At 41.0% G+C, this 27,047-nt stretch overlaps 1 protein-coding gene across 1 annotated transcript; it reads left to right on the top strand.

The window, feature by feature from the left end:
* The first annotated feature begins 610 nt into the window (after positions 1-610).
* Positions 611-27,047, top strand: cntnap2b (contactin associated protein 2b). Its single transcript, XM_026375515.1, has 25 exons — positions 611-979; positions 7,915-8,025; positions 8,432-8,625; positions 10,246-10,393; positions 11,711-11,914; positions 13,687-13,871; positions 14,616-14,759; positions 15,984-16,242; positions 16,361-16,510; positions 17,468-17,630; positions 17,742-17,848; positions 18,097-18,216; positions 18,393-18,508; positions 19,182-19,266; positions 19,364-19,520; positions 20,209-20,336; positions 20,440-20,610; positions 21,920-22,138; positions 22,431-22,667; positions 22,857-23,090; positions 23,231-23,364; positions 24,065-24,158; positions 24,870-25,100; positions 25,195-25,269; positions 25,817-27,047. The coding sequence occupies exons 1-25, from the start codon at positions 892-894 to the stop codon at positions 26,014-26,016; spliced, it is 3,954 nt and encodes a 1,317-aa protein (XP_026231300.1). The 5' UTR covers positions 611-891; the 3' UTR covers positions 26,017-27,047.

The raw sequence follows: 27,047 nt of genomic DNA, 5'->3' as shown, positions 1-27,047 counted from the left end.
GTTGTTTGACCTGCTTTCTGCAACAAGTGTGCAGTGACTTGACTAAATGTTCAACCCCAGGTCACTGCTGAACACTTGTCCCTGGATTTAACCTCTTCCATTAAGCAGTGGCACAGAGGGAACTTTAACAGGCTTTGCTTTCTTAAATGGACAAAACATAGTTAAAACATGTTTACATTTCCAAAATGAAGGCTTCATAAAAACTCAGCGATCATGTCAGTTGTAGCTGGGGCCCTGACACTAGGCCCAGTGGCAGGTTACACAGAGATTTTCATTAGGATCCTGGACAAAAGCTCCATTATTGATTAATAGAGAGTGTTTGTGAATTCACGTCTGATGGTGACTCATGCTCTTTTTTTATACATCTTTTATACTTAGATTTTGATATAAAACCTGTGTGATACGTTTCTATCATTGTTTTTATTATTGGTATTATTATGCTCCGGAGCTCGTGCATGACCGTCTGCTCCCATCTGCCCCCCTCTCTCCTTATTTTGGGGGAGCCCTGGCCCTGTATTGTTGCATGCCGGACCGTACCAAGTGCTGCAGAGAGAGGGGTAGTATTGATTAGCTCAGCTCAGCGGTTGGACAGCTCCCGTCTGTCTGTGTCTGACCATGCACCTGGAGATCGAGGCCCAGTCTGCAGCACAGCCGCGTTCCGTCCACTGTCTTCCGGAGGTTCTTTTTGTGAGCCCACTGGAGTGAAGAAGGAGAAGAGGACAGAGGAGACAATACATTACGCACAGGTCGCAGCGGGCGGACAGCCATTGCTTTGGCTGCTAATAAAGAAAGCACCGTCTCAGCTGTGCATCCCAGGAACAACAGAGCCCAGCGGAGGCAGATCCGCACAGACACCCGCCTGCTCCCTTTCACTGTGGCTTCTGTTGGAACATGTCAGATTTCACCGCGTTGTTGTTGCTACTGCTGCCGGTCCTGTGCAGCATCATCAGCACCTGCAGCGCTACATCCCCAGGATCCCGTAAGTAGGCTAACACACACACACACACACACGCACACACACACACACTAGCCACCGTGGCTAATGTGGTGGCGTCTCTTGCTGCTTGCTGGGAGCAGTTCAGACCTGTGTGCAGTCACGGATGTGGACTACAGTCAGCATGTTGCACCCTCGCAGCATAAACAGCAGTGTGTTTACTCACGATCACGTATGGTGACATTGACTCACACAGTAGCTCACTGTGTTCATCATGATCAGGACTGTGTTACCGCATGTTTAAAAGGAGTCAGGAACATATGGTGTGTGTATTTATGAAAGCTTTAGTTTAGGTGCCGACCCTCCAGAGAGAAGAGACCAGTGCATCGGTGGAGCCAGTGCACACAAAATATACTGTATATCCTGTACACAATGCCCATAAATAATGGCCATCACCAGCACTTCATACATGCATCCCAAAATAGAAGGAGCCTTTCCCATTGGGTAATACAGGGTGATGCATTTCTCATTTCTTTATGAGTGGTTTGTAGCACAAAAGTGTTCAGTTGTTAGCAGATGTGGAGTTTGTGTTGGAAGTTTATTTATTTAGGTTATTGGGGTTGATAACACTTTATATAATATGACCCAGAAGCTGAGATCAGATCATTTTCCCATGAATTGTAATAATATATGACATGATTCCCCAGGAACAAAGTAGGGGTGGGCAATGCACACTGCTCGCATTTCCATGGTTCTGGTTTTAATTTGCAAATTTGCAAATGACACATGGTTGATGTACATCTGATTTTGTTGACAGTCATTTATTTTCTGATTGTATACCACCTATGGATGACTTTTGGGGTGGGTTAGGCTAATTGTTGACACATATATTAGCATACACATAGACATTTCATATGTATGTACAATAGCCAATGTATTTGTTATATTGCTAACAAGCTAAAGATGGTCTGAAGAAAAACATATTCTATGTTTGCCCAACTAAATGATATTAAAGGAGCACGCCAAAATTTTTATGTGTGCACAAATAAAACAAACAAACCTAGACAAACATCAGACTTACTTTAAGCTATGATGAAATTTATTTACAGAAAGTCGCGAGAGTTGCAAATTTAGGTGTGGAGCTTAAGAAATGTTTAAGCAGTAATAAAAAAAGATTTATTGATCCCAGGTAACACAATTTATTTATTTTAACAGTCTATTAAAGATACAGTGGAGCTGAGTTTTTGGACCCCGTCCACTAGCTATTTATCTGTCAAGCTGTGCTTAAAACACCCTTTAATTTTTTTAAAATCAGGATCAGATTGGTCCACAGCAACAACCTCAAGCAGGCGCTTACTTTAACTTTAGTTTTCCAGGTCCAGTGGAAGCAAAGCAGCCCCAAATCAAGAGGCTTCCTTCATCATACTTCACCTCTGGGTGGATGCTTCATGTTGGTCTGCAGTTCTCTTTTCTCACCATGAATAGTGCTTTGTGTTGTCTACCACAAAAATATGGCAGCACACCTGAAGTTTGTCAAAGAGCACGCTGACACTTTGCCGTGCTGAATAGTGAATTGATAAAATGAAGTGGAACAGCAGTGTAGTGGTTAGCACTGTCACCTAACAGCAAAAATGATTTAAATCCAAGGGTTGACCCATATTTCCTTCTGTGCAAAGTTTGCATGTTCTCCCTTTGTCTGCATGGGTCCTCAAAGCAACCAGACACATGCAGTTGGGTCAGGAGGTAGAGTTAGAGTGGTGAATCTAAATTGCCCATAGATGTGAATGGTTTTCTGTCTTCATATGACTCTGTGATAGACAGGTGACCTGCCCAGGGTGTACCCTGCCCCTCTCTCACAGCTGGGAGAGGCTCCAGCACTCCTATGGTCCTTAACAGACAAAGTGGTTAGAATAATGGATGGATTGTTGAAACTAAGGAAAATTTGTTTGCAGCAGTGCTCTTGGTGTAAAAAGAGACCTGCATAGATGACTTAAGAATCTAGATAGATGTTCCTCCTAAAGTCAAAGAGGGAACTTATCAAAGGTAAAGTAGGTTGGAGGCCTTTATTGACAATTATAGCTTAACTGTCCCCTGTTGGACTGTGTGATGTGTTAGAATAATTATGTACCATCTGTTGTGGAAATTTCTCACAAGAATAAAAAAACTAAGACGACAGCGTGAGGATTCATTTCAGGTTTACTACATGCAGCATGGAGAGAAGACATCGCCAGTGTTCTCTGACTTTGTCTTCTACAGTTTCTTTTATAGGCACAAAGAACAAACAACCCCCACACAAATACAATACCAAATGTCTTATCACATGTCCTGAAGACCTGGTGTCTCATGTCACTGATCATCCCTTACATTCTTAAGGGTCGTAAATACATAGGTGGTATTTTGATTATACCTGATCAAAGGATGTCCTTTCTGTGACTTTTCTTTCCCGAGGTTAGTTTGTTTGTTGTTTCTTAACAAAACATTTTCACTACAAATCTTTTCCAGAATTTTGGGTTTGCTAGGTTTAAAGAAAAGGAGCAATTGCTATCTGTTGAAATATTTAATAATCTCTAACAGTCCATAAAGACAAAGTCACATATACTATATCCATAGCTGGTCCTTAATAGAGCCCTGCCTCCCACATGTCAAAGAACATTTCATGTTTTTAGAGATGGCTCCAGGACTGCATTAAAATGTTGTTTCCCTTGAAACAGCACAGTTTCACAGATGGCTTTTGTTGTACGAAACTCAGCATTTCTTGCTCTTACTGGGCTTTATCACAGAGCAGCTGTCCAAGTCCTGCAGGTGCTGAACAATCATAAAAATGGAAAACACATGGTGCAGTCAGAGATGTCATACAACATTCTGATTAAACAACCATTTAAAGAAGTGTATTTCACATACTAATAGAATTTTAAAACCCTTTTTCCTCAAGCTACTGACAGGACTTTACAATAGCATAAAGTCTTTTTCAGGTACTGAGCGTGATATTTGTGGACAGAGCAACCACAAAGGTAACAGGAACTTGATGACATGCTGTCATTACTTCAAGTAAACATGACATTGGGCAATGGCATGGGCACGGAAATGAACAGGGCTGTAGAGTCTTTCTGTGCATTCTAACTGATGCTGCCTGTTTCATGTTTGTGAAGTTGGTAGGTAACCTTGTACACTTTGCTGTAGTACAGTTCTTTTTATGCATGACTACTTTCAGTTATTACTCAAGATAGGTCCTGATAGTTGATGAGGGCAGGTCGTCCCCACACTAGTGAAACAGATATGATTCCACTTTTTATTTTATAGTCCATGCTGACTCTGAATCATTTACTTTAGCTTATGTTGAGGCAGATTGCAACAGATTGTAATTGTGAAAAATGTCCAAAGAAACTTCTTAAGCCATGCAACAGAAACTGCTTCTCAGCTTATCTTCTCTCTCCATGAAGTTTGCAGACACCTATACATTTACACTCCTGCATCAGCAATGTTGTGCTTTTAAAAATCAGTGTCAAATGAAGTAAAACAAAAAGGGAGTGCCATCACTCCAGCACCGTCCTAAAACCAGAGAGTGAGGAATAGTATTAAAATGCATCAGGTGAGTGACATGAAATAAAGAAAATATCAGTTGTTCATGATAAAACCCCAATGCTTACAAATATCAGTAATATTTGTAAGTTCTATTCATATAGTTTAATATTTGGGCTCCAAATCCATTCGAATAACATCACTACATACAACTCTAATATGATCCAATAAAAAAATAAGAATACTGACTATTTTGAAAAAGATTTGAAAATCATCAAATTGATTATATTATATTATATTATATTGGATTATCATTCAGTGGTATCCAGGGTTTTCCCGAAGTGACCAATATTAAGGCCGGGAAGCATAGAGGGGGCAATCTTGTTCAGTGACTATGAAAACAAGAAATAAAATGAAAAAAGTGTCTCCTCACAGAGACAAGCTGTCTGGTTTCTAGGTTTTCTGTTGATCACATAATCTCTTTCTTGTTCCTTTAAACTGCTTAGACCTTGCTTTGTTACCACTCATTACCATACCCCGCACCTGTCACGCACGCACACACACACACACACACACACACACACACACACACACACACACATTCTCACCCCTCCCCCATCCCAAACACCATCTTATATCAGTTGATCTGAATGTGAGCGAGAGAACAAAGACAGACCAACACACACACACACACACACACACACACACACACACACACAGATACACTTCATACTGACAATATGACCAATGCTGCTGCTTTATCAAAACTAAATCAAAGTGTATTTCTAAGTCTTTTATTATTTAAGTTTTGTGGTGGGTTTTGTATTATTTCTTAGTATTTTTGTGGTTGAGTGCTTACAGTAGGTTTCTGTGAAGAGTTTGCTCTTTGTGGGTTTTCTCTGCCTGCAACACTTTTGTTGTAGATTTACAATAACATTTAGGCTTTTATCTAAAGAGAGAGAGAGAGAAAGTGACCTACAAGACAACCAAAATATCTAAGCCAGGAAGAAAAACAATAAAGTAAATTGCTAAAGGAAGAAATGTTTCAGTTTCACAAGGTGCTATTGCAAGACGTAATTTAATAAAAAAAAAAGATTTTCAAATTTAGGTGCAGAGAAAGTTGAGGAAGAGTTCTATTTTCAGCAGATTTTTCTAAATCCAAAGTGAGGCTGTTTAGCGTACAGAGGTTTATAGCTTGTTCCACCATTGTGGAACTACTATGCTTAGCCTGGGATCTTTTGAGTTGAGGAAAGGGGACCACTAGAAGTTGTTCATTTTAAGAGCGTGGGCAAGAGGAATTGTAGACCTGGAATAGGTGAGTTTTGGTAGACAGGTGCTGTTGAGTTGACCACTCTGTAGGCAAGGGTCAGGGCTTTGAACCTGATGCAGGCAGCAACAGAAAACTATTGCAGAGATCTGAATCAAAAATTAGACACTCTGCAGCATTTTGGACCATCTGAAGGCATTTGATAGTTTGTGCTGGTAACTCTGTAAGTATAACATTGCAATAGTTGAGACCAGATACAGTATAGGATAAGAAGAAAGCCTTTATTTGTCATATGTCACATTTACATGTTACAATGAAATTGGTCCTCTGCATTTAACCCATCCCCCTGGGGGGAGTAGTGGGCAGCCACATACAGTGCCCAGGGAGCTAGTGTGGAGTGTCTTGCTCAAGGACACACCTGGTGTCTGTGACAGGGTTTGAACCCCAAACCTTCTACATCGAAATGCCAATGATCTACCCATTGAGCCACCAGGGCCTGCACAATAATTTAGGTTGTGTAGTTCAAAAGGTAAGGTCATATTTTTCTGGCCTTGAGACAGAGGAGAAGTGGTCAGTGAAGCTCAATTCATCATCCGTAATAACCCCCAGGTTTCTGGGAGTGGGGACAATCACTGAAGACCCTGTGTTGCACATCCTGTGCTCGCACACTCTCATGATTGCCTACATTACCCAACCACCTACTGAAGGCCTGTGCTGTCCAGCGCACTCTTACAAAATCAACCACAACATTTTACATTGATGGAGTATTTCCTTGTAACAACCTTGTCAAAGAGTCATCTTTGTTTCCTACCTAAAGGGGAGACCCGTAATTCATCTGCATATCTCATTGTTTTGGCCACTACACCAAACTCGTGACCATAGATGAAAGTTGAAACATAAATTGACTGTTAAATTAAAAACTTTGTTGTTGTTGTTTCCTCTTTTTCTCAAGAGCCTGATACAACACCTACATTACTCCGTGTAGAGCTGCCTGACTATCTCCCTCTCCATTTAACCCATGTACAAAACCCAGTAATACTGTATTTAACTTACAGGACAGTGAAAAATAGACTTGACGAATAAAGAAACAGGGATAAGTAAAAAATTGACACAGGATATAAATAAAAAGAAAATGTAACTTGAGAGTTTCTGTGTGGATGTTGTGGTGGGGTGATGGACCTAATGGAGCAGAACCAGCAGCCAGGAGTTTCCTGAAGAGGCAGTGAGCAGGGTGAGTGGAGTTCAGCATAGTCTTTCACCCCTTGATCCTGCACCTCAAGTGACTCCGCAAATGACTCCCAACCTGGCAGGAACAATAAACCATTTTGTGGCTGGTAATTATTGACTCACACTTAGAGGTGGGCATCTTCTCTGAGCTTCACACTCAGCAAACTAGCGTAAAACATGGTCTGATGAAGCCATATCACCTGCAAAGAGCAGAGAAGCCATTCAGAGGAATTCACCTCTGTCCACAAAACAAAAAAAAAAATCAGTCTGACTAAAGAGAACATGTCATGATAGACATAGACACCAAACCTTACTAACATTAACTTGTACAAAATTATTCCATCGTAATCTTTTTAGCCTGTGTTCCCTAAAACCAACTTGTGAAGCTGGACTATGAATGCCAAGGAATTGTTTGAGATTTGTTTATATCATCAGATGTTGTCCTCTATGCTGTGGGTCACTCTTAATATAGGTATATAAGTAGAATGTAGTAGTAATCTGGTTTATGCGTGGGGAAAAGCAGGTGGTCTGCTCTACACAAAAAAGTATATTGTTCTCCCTGAGAAGCAAAGACTAATGTAAGTTTATGTTAGAACACTATGGGAGGAGAGGAGCATGGCAAAACATAGTGCCTGACACTCTATCAGTTGCTGTTTACACCCTGTTTCCTTAACAGTATGTTGGGTTTCTGTTAACTGACACCAGCATCAGCTTCCGCTAATCAAAGCTTTACCGTACTGTAGAAGTGACACTTTTGTGACGTGTCACATGGGGTCTAAAACATTTTTGTGTCACACATCACTGAATGAGAACATGTTAGTAGGCCACATACTCCTTTGACAAAAGAGTAACAAATAGTAAACATTGCTAATTAAAATATTGCACTTTGACCTGGTGGTGGTTTTAGTCACTATATTTATAACTGATGATGACCTGTGCTCTGTGTGTTTTTACCTGCTTTGTTTAGGGAGGTGTGAGGATAGCCTGGCCACTCCACTCCCCTACAGCTCTTTCACCAGTTCATCAGTGTACAACCGAGGATGTGGAGCAGGTTATGCCAAACTCAATCGAAAACAAGGTATGTCATTTCAATGAGAAACACTGTGTGTTTCCTGCATCCACCACATTTAATGTTGTCATGATATTCTGATGATACATACAGTATGTGTATACTGATATTGCTTGCAGGGCATGGTGATTCTGATTAATAATTAATTTCTTTCAGTATGCAGTGCATATAGCCACACACAAAAAGATGTGATAAAGTTCATCTTCTCATAATGTGTATGTTTACAAGCATTCATTTATTCCTCACCTAATTCACTTCATATTAGACAGTTGCTCATTATACTGATGAAAGGGGCATAGGAGTGAAATTATTAATAAAGTTTACCTTTCCCTATCATTCATAGATATTTATATAAATAATTTTCAAATCAATATACTACATCATATATGTATTTTTCTGCTCTTCTTTCTGCTAGGTGCTGGAGGCTGGTCGCCCTTGGATACAGACCGTTACCAGTGGTTACAGGTGGACCTGGGTTCTAGGAAGCAGGTGGTTGCAATAGCAACACAGGGACGCTACATTAGCTCTGACTGGACAAGCAAGTATCGACTGCTTTACAGTGACACGCAGAAAAACTGGAGACCTTATCTACAGGATGGAAACATTTGGGTGAGGATGAATTGCATCATTATAAATGACTTTGATATATCTAATGCTCAGGGTAATTTTTTGTGGACAAAATTGTTGGTACCCTTCCGTTAAAGAAAGAAAAGGTCCCTGAAGAAACTTGAAACTGACAAAAGTTATGATAAATAAAAATGTACTAAAAATGAACTAATGAAAATCAGGCATAGCTTTTGACTTGTGGTTCAACAGAATCATTTAAAAAACGAACTAATAAAACTGGCCTGGACAGAAATGATTGTACGACTAGAAAAGTTGTAAAATAATTTGACCACAGGGTCATGTTAAACTAACATGTGTCGTCTAATCAGCATCACAGGTGTCTTTAAACTTGTAATCAGTCAGTCTGTCTATTTAAAGAGTGAAAAGTGGTCACTGTGCTGTTTGGTATCATGGTGTGTACCACACTCAACATGAACCACAGAAAGCTAAGAGAGAGAGAGAGAGAGAGTTGTCTCTCAGAAATAAAAATGATAGAAGTTTAAGGTCCATGTGAATGTAGCCAACCTCATGGCCATAAGAGGAAGATTGATGACAAATTGATGAGACAGAAAATACAAATGGTAACTAAAGAACCCAAAAACGAATCCATAGAGAGTCAGATCACACCATCAGTCACTGCTTAAGCTAATGTGGACTTAATACAAGACGACAGAGGAGAACTCCACTGATGAAAGACACACAGCTCTTCCTGTCCTTTCTACCAGGTGACTCCACTGTCTCATTACACATTTCTGCATGTCTCTCTGACATCTCTGCTTGGATTAGAGAAAGGCATCTTCAACTCAACCACTCCAATAGATAAGTTCTCTTCTTCCCAGCCAGTCAAATAAAACAAGATCAGCATCAATCTTCAGTGATTGTCCACAATAAGTCTGCGACTGTCTCAAGGTCATTCAGACTTGCCCTTTTTGAAATCAGAAATATCAGAATCTACCTTTCGGACTATGCAACCCAACTCATTGTGCAGACTTTGGTCATATCTCATCTCGACTACTGCAATGTCCTAATGATGAGGTTACCCGCTGCCCTATCAAACCCCTCCAGATCATCTAAATTGCATCAGCGTGTCTTGTTTTTGATCAGCCAAGAAGGACACGTTACACCACACCAGTGGTCTACTCAACAGGACCTGCCTACCTCCCTACCTAACTCTCTCATCCAGGTCTACAATCTCTCCCATCCACTGTGCTCTACCAGCGAACAATGTCTTGTGGGCCCCTCACCTCACCACATAAGACACAATTCTTCCTAGAGCACTTTCTTCATTGTTCAATTCAATTCAAATAATGTTATTTGTCCCAAAGCGGCAATTTAACCAAAAGGGGCGATTTATATACAAAATAGATCAAAATCAGCACTGATTGTTTTTTAATTGTTTTTCCACTTAACTTAGATATTTTTCTTGCCTTGTATTTCACTTGTAAGTCACTTTGGATAAACGCCTATGCCAAATGACAAAATGTAAATTTGCGCTAATGCTTAGAACATAAGAAGGTTGAATTACATTTGTTATAATTATTTTAATGGAAAATTTAATTAAACTTAAATGTGTTACATGGACTGTGAAGACCTCCATATGTTTGGTTTCTGTATGTGTTTCAGACATTTGAGGGGAATATGAACAGTGAGGGTGTGGTTCGCCATGAGTTGCAGCACGCCATCCTGGCTCGCTACATACGCTTTATTCCACTGGAGTGGAGCAGGGAGGGTCGTACCGGAGTGCGCCTGGAACTCTATGGCTGCTCTTATTGTGAGTAGAAAAAACTGCTTCCACCAGAATATTGGTGGAGCTCATCAAAAGGAAATTAATAACAAAAGATGCAGACACAAAAAAAAAAAAATTAATTACTGCAGTGACAGCAGGCAACAAACTCAAAGCGAATCCAGAGCCAGGTCCAAGTAGTCGAGTCCACCTTGCCAGATGTGGCCCCACCCAGCCACCAAGGGGTGACCTCTTAAGGGTTGCAGGCATCCAGCATAACAACACATGCCAAATCTCCTTGCCGAACATGTAGCTGTTGACTTTTGACTTGCTTAGTACAAAGGACAGTAGTAAAGCTGTTAGAATCTGTCTCTATTCTGCTCCAGTGAATAATGCAGCTCTGTGGATTATCAGGAGTAAGCAGGACATATTTTCTGCAAGGGATATTTCAGTTTCCTATTCTCTGCACAGTGCCAACAAAATGTCATTTAGATCTGAGCTGTGGAGGAAAGCATTTCAAAGCTAGGTAACCTAATTAAATGAAACCAGCAGTGTTCCGCACAGAGAGCTACCACTGGGGGAAGTGGAAACTGTGGTAAACCAACTACTTGACTCTCTCTGACAGTTACCTAGCGTTCTTAGGTGAATGCACCATACATAACTTCTCAGAGTGTCTCAGAATGTTTTACACTGACTGATTTTAGTGTATGGGTTAGACTGGACTGGACTGCCTCCAGGAGAGTGATGTCCCGGAACAATTACAGTAGGCTACTGCTCTGTCAGTCGTCACTGATGCCACAATTGTCAGGATCATTTGAAACAAACACAATCAAATTAAACTTACAAATAAAAATAGTGTTTCAGCTAGAACAGACTTTGCTATGCAATGAGCATGACTGAATAAAGTTAAAGCTTTGGTGCAGAATCAGTCTGTGTTGATTAAGTGACTGAGGCTGAAGCAGATCCTGGCGGAGCTCACTGTAGGAAAGTTCCCCAGTGAGGAGTTTTGAATGCTTTTGTGGAAGGTCGAAATGGTATACTAGTGGGTGCCTGCCTGAAAAGGGAAAGTGATACAGTAAAAGGTCTGAACCTGTACTGGGATTGGATGAATGTGATGAAGTGCAGTTATAAAATGGTAGAGGCAGGAACAGAATGAATGAATCTGGCACATTCTTATTGTTAAACTTGGTGAAAACATGATCCGAATCAAAGTGTTGATTCCTGATTTCATAAACCTGAGGATGTTTTACAGTTTTTTTGCATGTGTAATTGTCATTTTACACAGAGTTTAGGACACAAATTAACTCTATTTCCATAGTCAAGCAAGCAGGCACAGAAAGTTTTTTTTGCTTTTCTTTCTTGCAGGGGCTGATGTGATCAGTTTTGATGGACACGGTGTGATCTCCTACCGCTTTAGAAGTAAAAAGATGAAGATTGTAAAAGATGTCATCTCTCTGAAGTTTAGAACCACAGCTGGAGAAGGAGTCTTGCTCCACGGAGAGGGTCAACAGGGAGACTACATTTCAGTGGAGCTCCACAGGGCAAGACTAAAGCTCAGTATCAACTTAGGTAACCTTCCATAAAGAAAGCACAAGCTTTGCATACAGACATGGACGAAATTATTGGCACCCTTCCTTTAAAGAAAGAAAAACCAATGTCAATGTAAGGTCACAGACATACACACTAATGAAACTAGCCTGGACAAAAATGATGGTACCCCATCATGGTAGACATCTTTAACTTAAGTGTGTCCTGTAATTAGCATATTAGGTGTCTTCAAGCTTGTAATCAGTCAGTTTGCCTATTTAAAGGGTGAAAAGTAGTGCTGTTAGGTTTCATGGTGTGTACCACACTCAACATGAACCACAGAAAGCGAAAGAGCTGTCTCAGGAGATTAGAAAAGAAATGATAGACAAATATGTTAAAGGTAAACGCTGTAAGACCATCAACCTCCCTGCACATGGACAGTCAGTAAGAAATTGAAGAGACAGATAATACAAATGGTAATTAAAGAGCTTCCAAATACATTAAAGGTGAAATCCAAGTTAAGGTACATCAACATCAGATCACACCATAAGTCATTATTTGAGCCAAAGTGCACTTAATGGAAGACAAAGTTAATGGCATGCAATGGTGGCATTTCAATTCAATTCAATTCAATTTTATTTGTAGAGCGCTTTTTACAATTGACATTGTCACAAAGCAGCTTTACACAACCAAAGAACAGTACATGAACAGTGTATGTGTATGAGTCATAATAATGTGATTGTCCCTGATGAGCAAGCCGAGGGCGACAGTGGCAAGGAAAAACTCCCTGAGAAGGCAACAGGAAGAAACCTTGAGAGGAACCAGACTCAACAGGGAACCCATCCTCATATGGGTGATTACATGCTGTGTAGGCAGCAGGCAGTCCAGTATAACAGTTAATGTCTTTAAGTTAATGTGGAGTCCAGTTAGTTATTGCAGGCAGACTTGTTCCATTCCTTGACTATCGAGCGTTGAGTCGAGACCTCCAAGAAACAGCTTCCGACGTCCGCCGAGGCCGGGACCCACATCATAGTAGCTGGTGACCAATCCAGTCTCCAAACGCATCCCATAGGGCAGACGGTGGATCCGAGCGACGAGATCTCCAGCCAGAAGTTGGGCATCAGGACGAGTCAGACAGGACCAGAGGGCAAAGGGTGGAATGACGTGTAGCTCGACAGAGAGACAGGAAGAGGGAAAAGAGAGAGGGAGAGGGAAAGAGAGAGAAGAGGAGAGATTGCAGTTAGTTGTATTCACAGTCAATTTGAATTTGCAGCATTTGAATGTATATTGGAGAAAAGAGAGAGGAGATGAGCTCAGTGGTGGTCCCCCAGAGAACTAACCTATAGCAGCATAACTAATAGATGGTTCAGAGTCACCTGATCCATCTCTGACTATAAGCTTTATAAAAAAGAAAAGTTTTAAGTCTAGTCTTAAATGTAGCGAGGGTGTGATGCCTCCAGAACCTGAACTGGGAGCTGGTTCCACTGTTGAAAGCAAAGAATCTTAAAAAAGCAAGATGAGAAAGTCACATCAATTCTATGTTTACAGATGCAAAAATGAAGCATACAAAGAAAAGAAGACCACTGTACCTACTGTGAAACATGGAGGAGGCTATGTTAGATTATGGTAGGCTGTGAACATCTGTGGATAGTTATTTCAGTGACCTTTGGGGTTTATTCGTGCCAATAATTTTGTCCACTGTATGTGTGGTCTCTCCAGAGACGGCTCTCCAGTGTTCTCTTGATACTGTAAGAAGTAAAGTGATAAACATGTACAACCTTCTCCAGTCTGTGTTAACCTGTTTCTGTCTCCAGGCAGTAACCAGTATGGCTCCATACAGGGTCACACCTCTGTGACCAGTGGTAGCTTGCTGGATGACGACCACTGGCACTCAGTTGTCATAGAGCGTTACCGCAGAAATGTTAACTTCACTCTAGACCAGCACACTCAGCAGTTCAGGACCAATGGAGAGTTTGACCACCTGGACTTGGACTATGAGGTAACGACCCTCTGTTTCTCATGCAGTCAGTAACTGATGACAATTGATGCTGAACAGCAGATACAAATAAAATGAGAACTATTACTTATAACTCCAAGGTGTTTTAGCTTCAAATCTTATTTGACAAAAACTGTGTCTTTAGAGCTGGTTAAGTGTTCACAAACACTTATAGTGTGCAGTCTCTGTTCAATCTTTGTGAAGAAGTTGTGACTGGTATCAGGTTTACAGATAAAAGTCTTGGTTCTGGCTGAGCTGTCAATGTAATATTAGATTAATATACTTGTAAAATGGTTCACAGAGTGTTGTGCAAAAATTGGATATTGTAATTTGATTTTAAATTATAAGCTGTCAAAATCAAGATAGCTGATCCCTAAGTAATTTGCAGAACGATGAGCATGAGCTAGTATTAGAATATGATGGCTGGATAGTGTAGTGTTAAGGTCGCTGCCCTTCATGCAGTAGACTGGGCTTCAGATCCTGTTGCTGCTGTTTTCTACCTCCAGTAGTGGCAAGACACTTACCCTGTCTTTGCCTTGAACCTTGCTAAAAGCATCTGCCTACATATGTCAATGTAAATGAATATGATCTAAATTATTTGTATATAACACTAAAGACAATGCATTTCAAAGTAAATGCAATAGAATTCCATCTTTAATTAGAAGCTAATCACACGAAATGATTATTCACTTTTCTAAAAACTCTTGCATGAGGCCCAGTGTCACAGTATTGACTGTGTGTTCTTAGATCAGTTTCGGAGGGCTGCCTGTATCAGCAAAGCCAGCCTCAGGAGGCAGAGAGAACTTTGTGGGCTGCATGGAGGGAATCACCTACAACGGAGACAACATCACTAACTTGGTCCGCAGGAAGAAAGTGGACACTTCCAGCTTTGTAAGACATCACTCTCTGTGTTTGTGTGTGTGTGTTTGACATGGCTTGCATTATTCCTGTCTGCCTTTACATTTTAAATTTAAATAAAAAAATTTTTTGCAAAGGAAGATGCGATGTTTTTTAAATATTAAATATTGAAAGTGAGGTCGCTGAGCGTGCAGAGTTTGGCAGCTCATTCCACCATCGTGGGATCACTGAGATCTACCTGTCTTTGTAAGTTTGAGACAAATGGAAACGTCAACAACTTTCCTTCTGGTCAGAAATAAGCAGTTTCTCTGTCTGCCCCTCAGGCAGGGAGCAGACTTATCCAAAAGTAGACTGAACAGACCAAAAAACATGTAGAAGGTGAAAACGCATATTGACAATCCACAAATGTTCTGGGAGAATGTCCTTTGGACAAATTAAAAATGAAGCATGCAAAGAAAAGATCACTGTACCTACTGTGCAACATGGAGGAGATTGCTTCAACTAACAGATGGCAGATGTTGGTATAAGTGTACATGTATATGTAATGGATGGAGGGAACAGTTTACCAGTATTGACATTGTTTAGTATATATCTGTATGTAGTACATATAACAGTAGCTCAGGTATACAGTAGGTTCATTACATATTACATGGTATGTCCATGCAAACTGTACACAACAAATAACCAGTATCTAAATATATTCATATAGACACAGCCGCTTGACACATCCATTCATTTTCTAAACCTGTTTCTTTCTTAAGGGACTGATCACCAATCTATCACGGGGCTAACATATAGAGACAGGCAAACATTCACACCTAAAGGAAGATGCGATGTTTTTTAAATATTAAATATTGAAAGTGAGGTCGCTGAGCGTGCAGAGTTTGGCAGCTCATTCCACCATCGTGGGATCACTGAGATCTACCTGTCTTTGTAAGTTTGAGACAAATGGAAACGTCAACAACTTTCCTTCTGGTCAGAAATAAGCAGTTTCTCTGTCTGCCCCTCAGGCAGGGAGCAGACTTATCCAAAAGTGCATATCTGTGGACTGTTGGGGGAAGCTGGAATACCTTGAGAACTCCAATATTTCAACTATTGGACTCTTGGTGTCACATCTTTCCTAGCAGTGTAATAGAAGTGTGTGTGAAACAGTGAAGGTGCTTGTAGATACGCTGTAATACGCAGTCTGCTGGGACCTCAATTTGAGACATTCACTCTCTCTTTATTCTCTCTCTCTCTACTGCTCTTCCACTGCAGCGTAACCTGACATTCTCCTGTGCAGAGTCCAATTCCTTCCCAGTCTTCTTCAACTCCACATCCTTCCTGCAGCTGCCAGGTCAGAGTGACAGCGACACTCTGTCAGTCAGCCTGTCTTTCAGGACCTGGAACCCCAACGGGCTGCTCGTGTTTACGGCACTGGCTGATGGCTGGGTGGAGGTGGGACTAACAGAGGGCAAGGTCACCGTCTATATGAACGTGACACAGAAAAAGAACACACGCATTGATATCTCATCAGGTGAGCTGAGCTAATTGGTCTTTAGACAGGAAGTACAGGAATCTTCAGATCCTTACATTGTGGCTCCTTTTTTATCTTGCTGCTGTCTTCAGTTATTGTTGTGTATGTATGCTCTCAGGTTCAGGTCTGAATGATGGCCAGTGGCACAGTGTCCATCTGAATGCAGTGGAGAACTATGCAATGCTGACAGTGGATGGAGATGAAGCATCCACAATCAGAACAGCCATCCCCATCCAGATCCAGACTGGAGGAACCTACTACTTTGGAGGTGGCTGTTCAAAAAAATAACAAACTATCCAGAATAACTTTTGTTGGACTTAGCAGCCAGTGAATCACATAACACAGCTACTTTTCTGTCTAGTCAAAGCTGCCCAATCACAACAGTACACACACACTATATGATAGAGCAGCATTTAGAGGAGAATAAACTGTGAACTTCTCCGGACCAGCCACAGGCTTTCCTTAATTAGGCTGTGTGACAGAATTCAGACTTCTGTATTAGAGCCAACATGCAGAATGGGTTCATAAAATCAGCGAAAGTAATAAACTGAAGCACTGTGAGATTTTAGGACACAGATGCTATGGTAGATACTAAATAGTGAGAATAGTAGTGTAAAGGACTAATTATATTATCCAACTTAAAGTCACGGTGGAATTGTAAACGCTTGGTGTATAATCACTCTAGCAACCGTATTCATGACTAGTGTGTATCACATGTGAGAGATTTCTCAGCTTTCCATTTTGAAAACCCAAACATATTTGTACCGATCAGTTTTCTTTTTTTCCGGTGTGGTGTCATCCAAATACAGAGTGCAGTAGCACTCATTTTCATCCTGTGACACATCCTTTCCTACACAACATCCTTCAAAGAAACTCACATTCTGTACTGATGACCTCTTTTAGTTCCACATCAGTTACCTCTTGTAAAAAAAAACTTGTATTTTTTTTTTTTGTCAAGAACACAGTGGTCATGTGCACTTTATTTTGACAACGTCTGGTGATGTTTGTGGATAGGCAGATAATATACTGAATACTGTAGAATATACTGTTAATATTAAATGAATTACACATTGTTATGGCAGATGGTGTTCATGTCTCATGACCTCCTTAATAAACTCCTGCTCACCATCATGCCGGTAACGAGTATGAAGAAAAACCTTTTATTTCTCTATTGTTGATTCAATGATTGGAACATTGACCTTTGACCCTATCTTCTTGCCCCCAGGCTATTTCCTGCACACTAACTCCAGATCACCTCAGCGCTCCTTTCAGGGCTGCATGCAGATGATCCACATAGATGACCATCTAGCTGACCTGAGGGCTGTGGAGCAGGGCCAGATTGGGACCTTTGAAAACGTCAGCCTGGATATGTGTGCCATTATAGACAGGTACAGTACTAGTACCAGCACACCGTTCCAGTGCTTCACAGCAAATGTTGGCCAGAAACTGGTCCATGCCCTGTACTTTCTGTGATCACTGATCACTCTGTGTTGTGTCAGGTGTGTTCCCAACCACTGCGAGCATGGTGGCCGCTGTTCCCAGACGTGGGACACATTCAGCTGCAACTGTAGCGGCACTGGATACACTGGAGCTACCTGCCATACGTGTAAGTGCACACACAATTTTGTATACTTCACCACTTCAGATTCACTGACATAAGGCTAGTCAGAGCCCCTTATCCTAATCTATGTTTTACACCTGTATCATATATGACTGTCTGACCTAACGTTAACCCTGGAATAGTCCTGGAAATTGAGGAACAATCAAAACATCTTCACAATGACAAAAAAAACTGTCTAGATATGCACACAGAGTTTTGGGTGCACTGAACTGTGTGATCTGTCTCTACTGTAGCGATGTACCAGCAGTCCTGTGAGGAGTATAAGTACCAGGGGAAGAGCTCAGGGAGCTACTGGATCGACCCAGACGGCAGTGGGTCTATTGCTCCCTTTAGAGTCAACTGTGATATGGCAGGTAAGATGCCACTGTGAGAACAGCCTGTCTCATTTAGTTATGTGATTCTAGGTAACATAGCAGGAATATACTGTATTTCCTAGAACAGTGTTTGACAGTTAAGGTTTAACAGTGCAAGTTAGTCTTTCCTGAAGAAGCTTTGAAGACTGATGACAGCATGTTTTCTGGTCTTTCAGAAGGAAAGATTTGGACCACACTGAAGAACAACCTGTCTCCTCAGACGTCTGTCACCAGTGCAGACCAGGAGGGGAAGGCAGTGCTACAGATCACTTACAATTTGACTGATGAACAGGTACACAGTGAGCACACATGTTTTTTATTTTTGACTTACCTGCTGCTCACTTTGCTGTTCTGTGGTCAGGTCATAATGTCAAAAAGTGACAGGAGGAGCCGGGAATCCATCAGCAATTCCACAGTTGGTGGATGACCTCTCGACCTCCTGATCCACAGTGGCCCCAAGCCTATATTTAGCCACATGCTAAGTTTTGTATAATGTATATTTGCACAACCTAATGCTCTAACATTGTCACTCTGTTGTCCTTAGAAAAAAATTATTTTGTTTAATTTGTCTTCATTTGACAGTACAGAGCAGACAGGAAACATGAGTGGACAACCATGCAGCATGCTACAAAGGTAGCATAGAGACAGAGGTTGACAACAGCAGGTGATCAAGGAAAAAAGGAGGAAGCAAAATGCCAGTCCAAGACAGACCAGTGTTTAAATATAGATAGGAAAGAGTACTGTTGAGTTAATGAGGGACTTTGGAGGAACATTTGGACGTGAGAAAACAGATGTATATGGCAGGGTCAGAAATGACAAAGGCTGAGAAAGACTGAATAACTGAAGAGATACGTGGTCTAAAGTGAAGAATTCTTCCTATAACAAGATAAAGTGATGTAAAAAATGAATACCTTATCTCACTGTTTAGTAAAGGAGTTGTGTCTCCTTTCTGTGTGTGTATGCAGGTGCTGTTGGTCACTGGCAGTGCGGAGTACTGTGAACAGTATGTAGCCTACACCTGCCGAATGTCTCGTCTGCTCAACACTCCAGGTAAGTACACATACTTTTTAATACATGATCACAGGTTCTGTCAAGCCATCAATGCAGAATTTATTGAATTTGAATATGTTTTTTGTTTGACTCCCAGGTGACGTACCATTTACCTGGTGGGTGGGAAGAGCCAATGAGAGACATTCTTACTGGGGAGGTTCAGGACCAGGGATACAGAAGTGTTCTTGTGGTATCGAACACAACTGCACTGACCCCAAACACTACTGCAACTGTGACGCTGACCTGCGTGCCTGGTGAGTTGATCACTGCTAACTGTGTAAATGTACATCTAATACTAATACTACTAGACTTCTGTATTATATTCATGTAAAAGTAGGATGCTTGTGTATCCTGTTTTATTTCTTTTCAGTGTATGTTGTTAGTTTTTAGTGTCTCGTATGGTTATTTTGTGCTTATATGATCTATCATACAAAGGGTTTTATTGTCTGTGAAATATATTTTTCACAGTCTTGCTCATCATTTTGACAAACTGTAACTGGAAATCAGTTTAATTGCTTCTGAAACCTGGTCAGTGTAGAATTTTCTCATCCGAGCAAATTAGTGAGTTGGACCTATTATGGTTCAACATGTGAAATGAAATGACTTTTGGTCAAATCCAATCAATATCTCTCAGACATTCTCCCCAAGAAGCTTCACAATCTGTAAAACAAATGATGTAAGGAAAAGCTCCTAAATCCAAAAAAACCTTAACAGGAACAAAATGGAAGAACCTTTATGAGAAGCAACAAGAGGAGAGATCACCACTTCTTACTGGTGCTGCACTAAAGTCATAACAAAACCAGGCTGTTCAAAAGTTCAGTAGTTCAACTGCTACTGGTATTGTCTATGGTAATATAGTATGATCCTCATTTGAGTGAAAGGTGTTTCCTCTGTGTGTGTGTGTGTGTGTGTGTGTGTGTGTGTGTGTGTGCATGCGTGCAGGAAGGAGGATGCAGGCCTGTTGGTGTATAAAGACCATTTGCCAGTGAGTCAGGTTGTGGTTGGAGATACAAGCAGAGCTGGATCTGAGGCCAAACTGACAGTAGGGCCACTCCGGTGCCAGGGTGACCGTGAGTGTCGTGTTCTCACAAATACACTCAAGTAATCATGAGATATTAAGCATCATCAGAAAAATGAAGTACTTTTTTACCGATATCCTGCTGTCTTCTAAAGGGAACTACTGGAACGCAGCATCCTTCTCCAGCCCCGCCTCCTCCCTCCACTTCCCCTCGTTCCGAGGAGAAACCAGCACTGACATCTCCTTCTACTTTAAGACTTCCTCCACTCATGGAGTGTTTCTGGAGAACATAGGAACCACTGACTTCCTTCACATTGAACTCAGAGGTGTGTACGTGTGTGTGTGTACTCTGTATGAGAAGTCAGGCAGTTAAGAATTGCTTTTGGAAGGTACATTTCCACATACCCTGTGGGGCAGATATTTATGCATTTCCTGCCAACTGTTGGAGCTCTGCTGGTTTGCAGCATGATGCTATTGCTGAACATTGTGGATTGTGCTGCACTCTCAGACAGTGGAATATGACCTGATCAGTAATAGTAGCTCTAATGTCACCTGAGACTATAGCTCTGGGTCTTCCTTGAATATGCCCCACCACATATACATACATACTCATATTCATTATTATTATTATTATTATATTATTATTATACAGTACTCTTCTTTACCTCTTTTGTACCAGCCTTGCCACAGAAAAACTGAAATAGCTCATTTATATCATAGCTCATACTCAGGTTGTTAATGTAATGTCCAACTGTGGATGTGTAGGTTGATGAGCAAAACTTTTCCCTCTTTTATAATTAACAAAGCAGTAAAATGTGAAAAAGCAGGGGAGTCTGTATAGTACCTACAGAAACAAAGTCACAGAGTACTTTATCTTGCACAAATGTGTGAGTAATTAATCTACAAATATTATTTAGGTAGCATTCCAATTATCTTGAAAGTGTGGGCCAGGTATGCTGTCACACAACTGAGTACATTTCATTACAGCAAAGGTTACTACATAATACCAGTTCTGTCTAAATCCTGGCTTGCTGGTTCTAGTGGAACAGACCACAAAGGCCCATTCAGTCTAAAGGCAGGTCATGTTGGTCAGTGGGGAGTTGCTGCTCCCTGCTGGGGAAAGGGTGGAACATCAGAGGTGTGCAGGAGTCCAGTTCCAGTAAGCAGATATACCTCCTGTCTCCTTAATTAGTGGAATTCCTAACTAAGTCTAGTCTCTTTATTCACACTCTTGGTTTTATTTAGTGTTTAGGTCCAGTTACTGCTCTAATGCGATAATTTATCTTATATGCAGTAAGAGTGCAAACTGTCGGCCATGTTTTCACTGCAGCCATGAATAAATATCCTGAAAGGAACACCTGACTCTGTTCCCCTGAGAGAGACAGTAACACCATTCATACCAGTCGTCACCTGTTTCTCTTTGTAGTAAATGATGGATAACAGGAAGTAACAAAAAATAATAACATTAAAGTGATACATGAGATAAGACAAATATGCTTGTGAGTGTCAAAGCTGTGCAACCTGGACTGACATTTTATTTGCAGAAATTACAGACATACAGAGAAATCTGCTTAGTGAAAATTCCTATATTCCTAAAATCGTACTAATGTTTTCTTTGTATCATGGTACTGTCAGGAGGCTCAGTGGTCATCTTCTCTTTTGACGTGGGCAGTGGACGCGTGGAGCTCACTGTTCGCTCTCCAGTGCCACTGAACGACAACCAATGGCATCGTGTTGAAGCTGAGAAGAACGTTAAAGAGGCAGTGCTGCAGCTTAATGGACAGTACAGGGAAGTCAGACACATCCCCCCACAGGGACACACAAAACTGGAGTTTTACAGCGAGCTGTATGTTGGTAAGACACACTCTGACAGTTTTAAAGTATAATTAAAATCAACAACATGTATGTAGTGATTTGAAAAATCTAATTACTGTTTATGTAATACATCAATTCAAATGATGAGTGAATACTGGAGTTAAATAGGGCTCCTTAGAAGGCCAGGCAGGACACTTAGAAGACAAGTGCAGCTGTGGGAAAAAGACAGACACAAACAAACAGGGTCAATTTATAGCTAAAGACAGAGCGAGAGAGCGCTGTCTGTGCTGTACGCCTGCAGCTGCCAACTCAGCTTTATTTCCTTTGCTAGGTGCCTCTAGTGGTCAGCGGGGCTTCCTGGGCTGTATGCGGGCTCTGAAGATAAACGGTATGACCTTTGACCTGGAGGAGAGGGCAAAGCTGACTCCTGGGGTGAATCCAGGCTGCCAGGGTCACTGCAGCAGCTATGGGATGCACTGCAAGAATGGAGGGAAGTGTGTGGAGCAGTACAATGGCTACTCCTGTGACTGCTCCCTCACTGCATATGATGGACCCTTCTGCACTGATGGTAAGACCTCATCAGGTTAGATCAGAATAAATCAGATGCAGCAAAGACTCTCATCTTTGCCTCTCCCTACCTCTTATCCTGTGTGTGTGTGTGTGTGTGTGTGTGTGTGTGTGTGTGTGTGTGTGTGTGTGTGTGTGTGTGTGTGTGTGTGTGTGTGTGTGTGTGTGTGTGTGTGTGTGTGCGTATTAGACGTAGGTGGCTATTTCGAGACAGGAACCCTGGTGCGCTACGACTTCCTGCAGGAGGCGGGACCTTTTGCGTTGCGAGAAGTGAAGAGTCAGTCAGGTGTCAGTGTCCCTAGTGAGGCCAACCTGACTCAAGAGGAGCTGGTGTTCAGCTTCAGCACCTCCAGCTCCCCCAGCATCCTGGTCTACATCAGCTCCAGGACCCAGGACTACTTGGCTGTGGTGCTCCGGCACAATGGTGGGTTCCTCAGCAATGTCTCTATTTATTTATGTCTTTATTTATTATTTCAATTATCTAAAAAAGATTAACTGTGACCTGCTTTTACATGAATATTCTGTGCTTAAACAAACTTTACTTCTGTACATGTGCATGTTTAGGTACTCTCCAGATCCGCTACAGTCTTGGCGGATTAGCAGAACCTTACACCATAGATGTTGACCATCGTAACATGGCTAATGGACAGCCACACTCTGTCAACCTAACCAGGAACTTAAGGGAGATACGAGTACAGGTCAGTGCTTCTGCTTCTCTACTCTCTTCTTCTCAGTACTTAGATTTATTTAACTCAAGACCATGGTCGTATTGTAAAGAGCAGAAACAGCCAAACTTAAGAAAAACATGCCAAAACAAATAAATAATGAAATAATAAAATCAAATAGAAAACATATAGAAACAGAGCAGACAGAGATGTTTCGCTGCACAGATGATATTATATCTTGAAAGCTAGCCCAGCTCTAACAGCCCTGCATCCCTCTAATTAACATGTAGGACCTTGTTCACTGGCTTCTAATTGTACCTGAACAGAAATAGAACACTTTACAGAATTGTAGGTGGAGTTACTGCAAACACTATTTCTCAATTCATTCATAAAGCTAAATGTTCAAAATGTTGAACTAGTTCTGCATTTACATTTCTAATGCATATTAGCAGATGGAGATCATTACCTCCACATTCTGGGATTTAAATTCTGCTCCTGGGATTATCCAGAAGCACAAGGAGTCTGTTTCACTGTGTAATGAGAGATTGTTGCTGAGTTGTTTATATATAATCTGTCCATGATGTGATCAGAACATGTACTGAGATGAGGGCGGAAATAACATATCGCAAAGCCTGGACAGATATGACTGATACAATGAGTGGTTGTAGGTGATAATAGGAGCGGAGAGTTAATAAAATTGTCTCTGGTCCTTTTTTCTGTCCACATTCTCCAGTTGGACCACTACCCAGTGTCCACATACACAATGCCTGAGGCCTCCGACACGCACTTCAATTTGATCAAAAGTATCTTTCTTGGAAAAGTGTTTGGTAAGTGTGATGAATACAAGTGTGTGTGTGTGTGTCTCAGACTAAATTCATTTGACTTAAGGAAGTTTGTTAATGTTAATTCTGTCCTGAAGTAGAAACATAAACTAATTAGAATATGAGTGTAGAGAGACATGCATGTGAAGAGCAGCTTCACTGGTTGGTGAAGGGTCTAAAACTACACACAAACACAACAAAAGTCATATGCCTAAAGAAGAACTGAAACATATGATTGATTATGGGTATGATTACATCAGGTAAAACCAGTTTCATATGGTTAATATGGCCACCTGACACATTTGAAATAAATGCAAACTTGCCTTTTAGACTAACCTAATTGGATCTTTACTGTCATAGTGTACAGTGACTACATGTTAACAATACATCAGCATCATTTGACGGCCTAAATTTTTTATTCCAAACCAAAACTGATATTTTCTACTGTGCATCAATCCTGAAAGTAGCAGTAACAGTGATATGTACTTAATGATCTACTCATCCTAGCAATATGTCATTGTAGTGACATATTTAACATATTAACTGTCATTAATTGATAATTTCAGTATTGTTGAAAGAATGTATTTACAGTGCTGAACTTTAGCTAAGTCGGTAATATTATGGAGTGTAAACAGGATATAATTTGTAGCTATGTATTTATTGCTTTCTCTAGATGAAAACTCTCCCACCTCTCATTAAAGCATTTTCTGTTTGTAGAAACAGGACAGATTGACCCCATCCTAATTGAGCGCTACAACACACCAGGCTTTGTGGGCTGTCTGTCCAGAGTTCAGTTTAACAGCATTGCACCATTAAAAGCTGCCCTGCGCTCGGGCATGGCGGCACCTGTCAGCACCCACGGGATTCTGGTCCCGTCCAACTGTGGAGCCTCACCCCTGACCATCTCCCCCATGGCCTCAGCTAGTGACCCCTGGCACATAGAAGCTGGTAGAAAAACAGAGAATATAGCTTTAAATGAAAACCCAAAGAATAAGTGTATGTCAGGATTTAACCAGACAATAAATGTTTGTTTCACCCTCAGCTGGAGCAGTTTTCCCCTTCAGTGAGGACAAAGCCAGTGGTGTTGGAGTGGATCGCAACTCTGCTATTATTGGAGGTGAATTTTGTTTAACTCAGACTTCAGTATTTCAATATCATTAAAGATACAGTTCTGTCTTATTAGAAGCATATTATCTTATTTTGATGTACAGGGTTATGGTATATTTGTGTAAATCAGTGTAAAACACTTTACACCCTTCTAAAAGCAACTAAAAGTGAGGTTATCAATACTGGATCCCCATCATTTTTAATCTGTCAAACCTGCTTTGCAAAGAAAATATGGTCAACAGCGTGGTGTTTCCTTACCTGACTGGATCCTGTAGATTTTAGATGGCATCAGTCAACAGTTAAACAGTTAAATATAAGTATAAATAAATATATTCACCAAGTTTAGAAATTTTAGATGGGTTGATAATGTGGATTCATGAGGACCACTTCAGTGGAAGCTGTGCTCTACCCTTTATCAAATACTACACATAATGCTTAATATATGTAACAAGACTATGAATGACAACAGTTTTAACCATGGCTCCCTTTTCTGAAAATGTTCTAGGAGCACTCAACAAGGTCAGTTTATTAATCAGGTCTCATTTGTTCATTTCCAGGCATCATCTCCATGGTGATCTTCACTGTCCTCTGCATCATGGTGTTTGTGATCCGTCACATGTTTCGTCACAAAGGCTCCTATCACACCAATGAGGCCAAAGGAGCGGAATCAGCGGACTGCGCTGACGCGGCGATTATCGTCAATGACCCGGCTTTCACCGAAACCATCGATGAGAGCAAGAAGGAGTGGTTCATCTGATCTTCTCTGAACAGCACTGGACACATGACGTTAGGATGTATGTAGTCTTCTAAGCTTAGGGAGTAGTAGTGAGGTGACCACAGGTGGAACCTTGAGGATGTGGCAAGTGATTTGTTTAAAAACATGGACAATGGACACCATGACATCACAGTGTGGGTGTTAAAGCACACTACGCAACGCTGCCTGGCAGAGCCTATGTGGAGATGTTTTAACTTTATTTACAATGGACAGTATAACAGGATGACAGCCTTCAGATGGGGTGGAGGACGGTTTAAAAAATGAACTTACAGGCCTTGGATGAGTGTTAGCTTTTATTTTGGATTTTTTTAAATATTGTTTTTAAATGTAATTTTAATTATTTATGTTTCTATTTATTCATATTGGAGTCATATATTTTATTTATTTTTTTATTATAAGCTTGTATTTTTTCTTTTGTCTTTAAGCCTTTTAGCTGGAGTTTCAGATTGGAAAATTATGGCATGAATTTTTCAAAATGTGTCATTATTTGCCTTATTTCATTTTCTTTTCAGCAAGTTTAATTTGAGCCTTAATACTAAAAACATTGGTGTGTGTGTGTGTGTGTGTGTGTGTGTGTGTGTGTATTGACTGGCTTGCTTGTCTGCAAAGGAGATGTAGCCATGACTTTGTCCGTATCTTCTGGATTAAGAACTGGGCAAAAGAAAACATCACACTCCTGTTTATTCTTGCATCTACTCACCTGGCTCAGTCTCTAAGTGATTCTACAGTGTTGATCTTTTGTTTTTGTGTTTTTGCTGCCAAATGAGTTCTGGGATGAGTTTAACTTTTTGAAGAATGTACCTTCAGTCCACACAAGCTCCACTCACTGCTTTGTTGTTTTCACATTTTTAAAGCAGAGGTTTTCTTTTATTGGGATTAGGATATTTTGGGATGTGTGGTCGTGGTGAGACCACCTTCCTTCTGGTAACAGTTGGCTGCACTAACTCTTGCCAAACCCCTATAAGATGACCTGAAAGACCCTTCTTCCATCTGTCCTTTAACAACCTGAGCTG

Source organism: Anabas testudineus, chromosome 17 (assembly GCF_900324465.2).
Source record: "Anabas testudineus chromosome 17, fAnaTes1.2, whole genome shotgun sequence".
Taxonomy (NCBI): Eukaryota; Metazoa; Chordata; class Actinopteri; order Anabantiformes; family Anabantidae; genus Anabas; species Anabas testudineus.
The sequence above is the reverse complement of the archived record's forward strand: the minus strand, read 5'-3'. Positions and strand labels throughout refer to the sequence as shown.

Excerpts from the sequence above, each read along its gene's own strand:
- cntnap2b (XM_026375515.1), top strand. The coding sequence starts at position 892 with ATGTCAGATTTCACCGCGTTGTTGTTGCTACTGCTGCCGGTCCTGTGC. Across the intron at positions 10,394-11,710 it reads ACTCTATGGCTGCTCTTATT|GGGCTGATGTGATCAGTTTT; the intron begins GTGAGTAGAAAA and ends TCTTTCTTGCAG. Across the intron at positions 17,849-18,096 it reads TGGAGCTACCTGCCATACGT|CGATGTACCAGCAGTCCTGT; the intron begins GTAAGTGCACAC and ends TCTCTACTGTAG.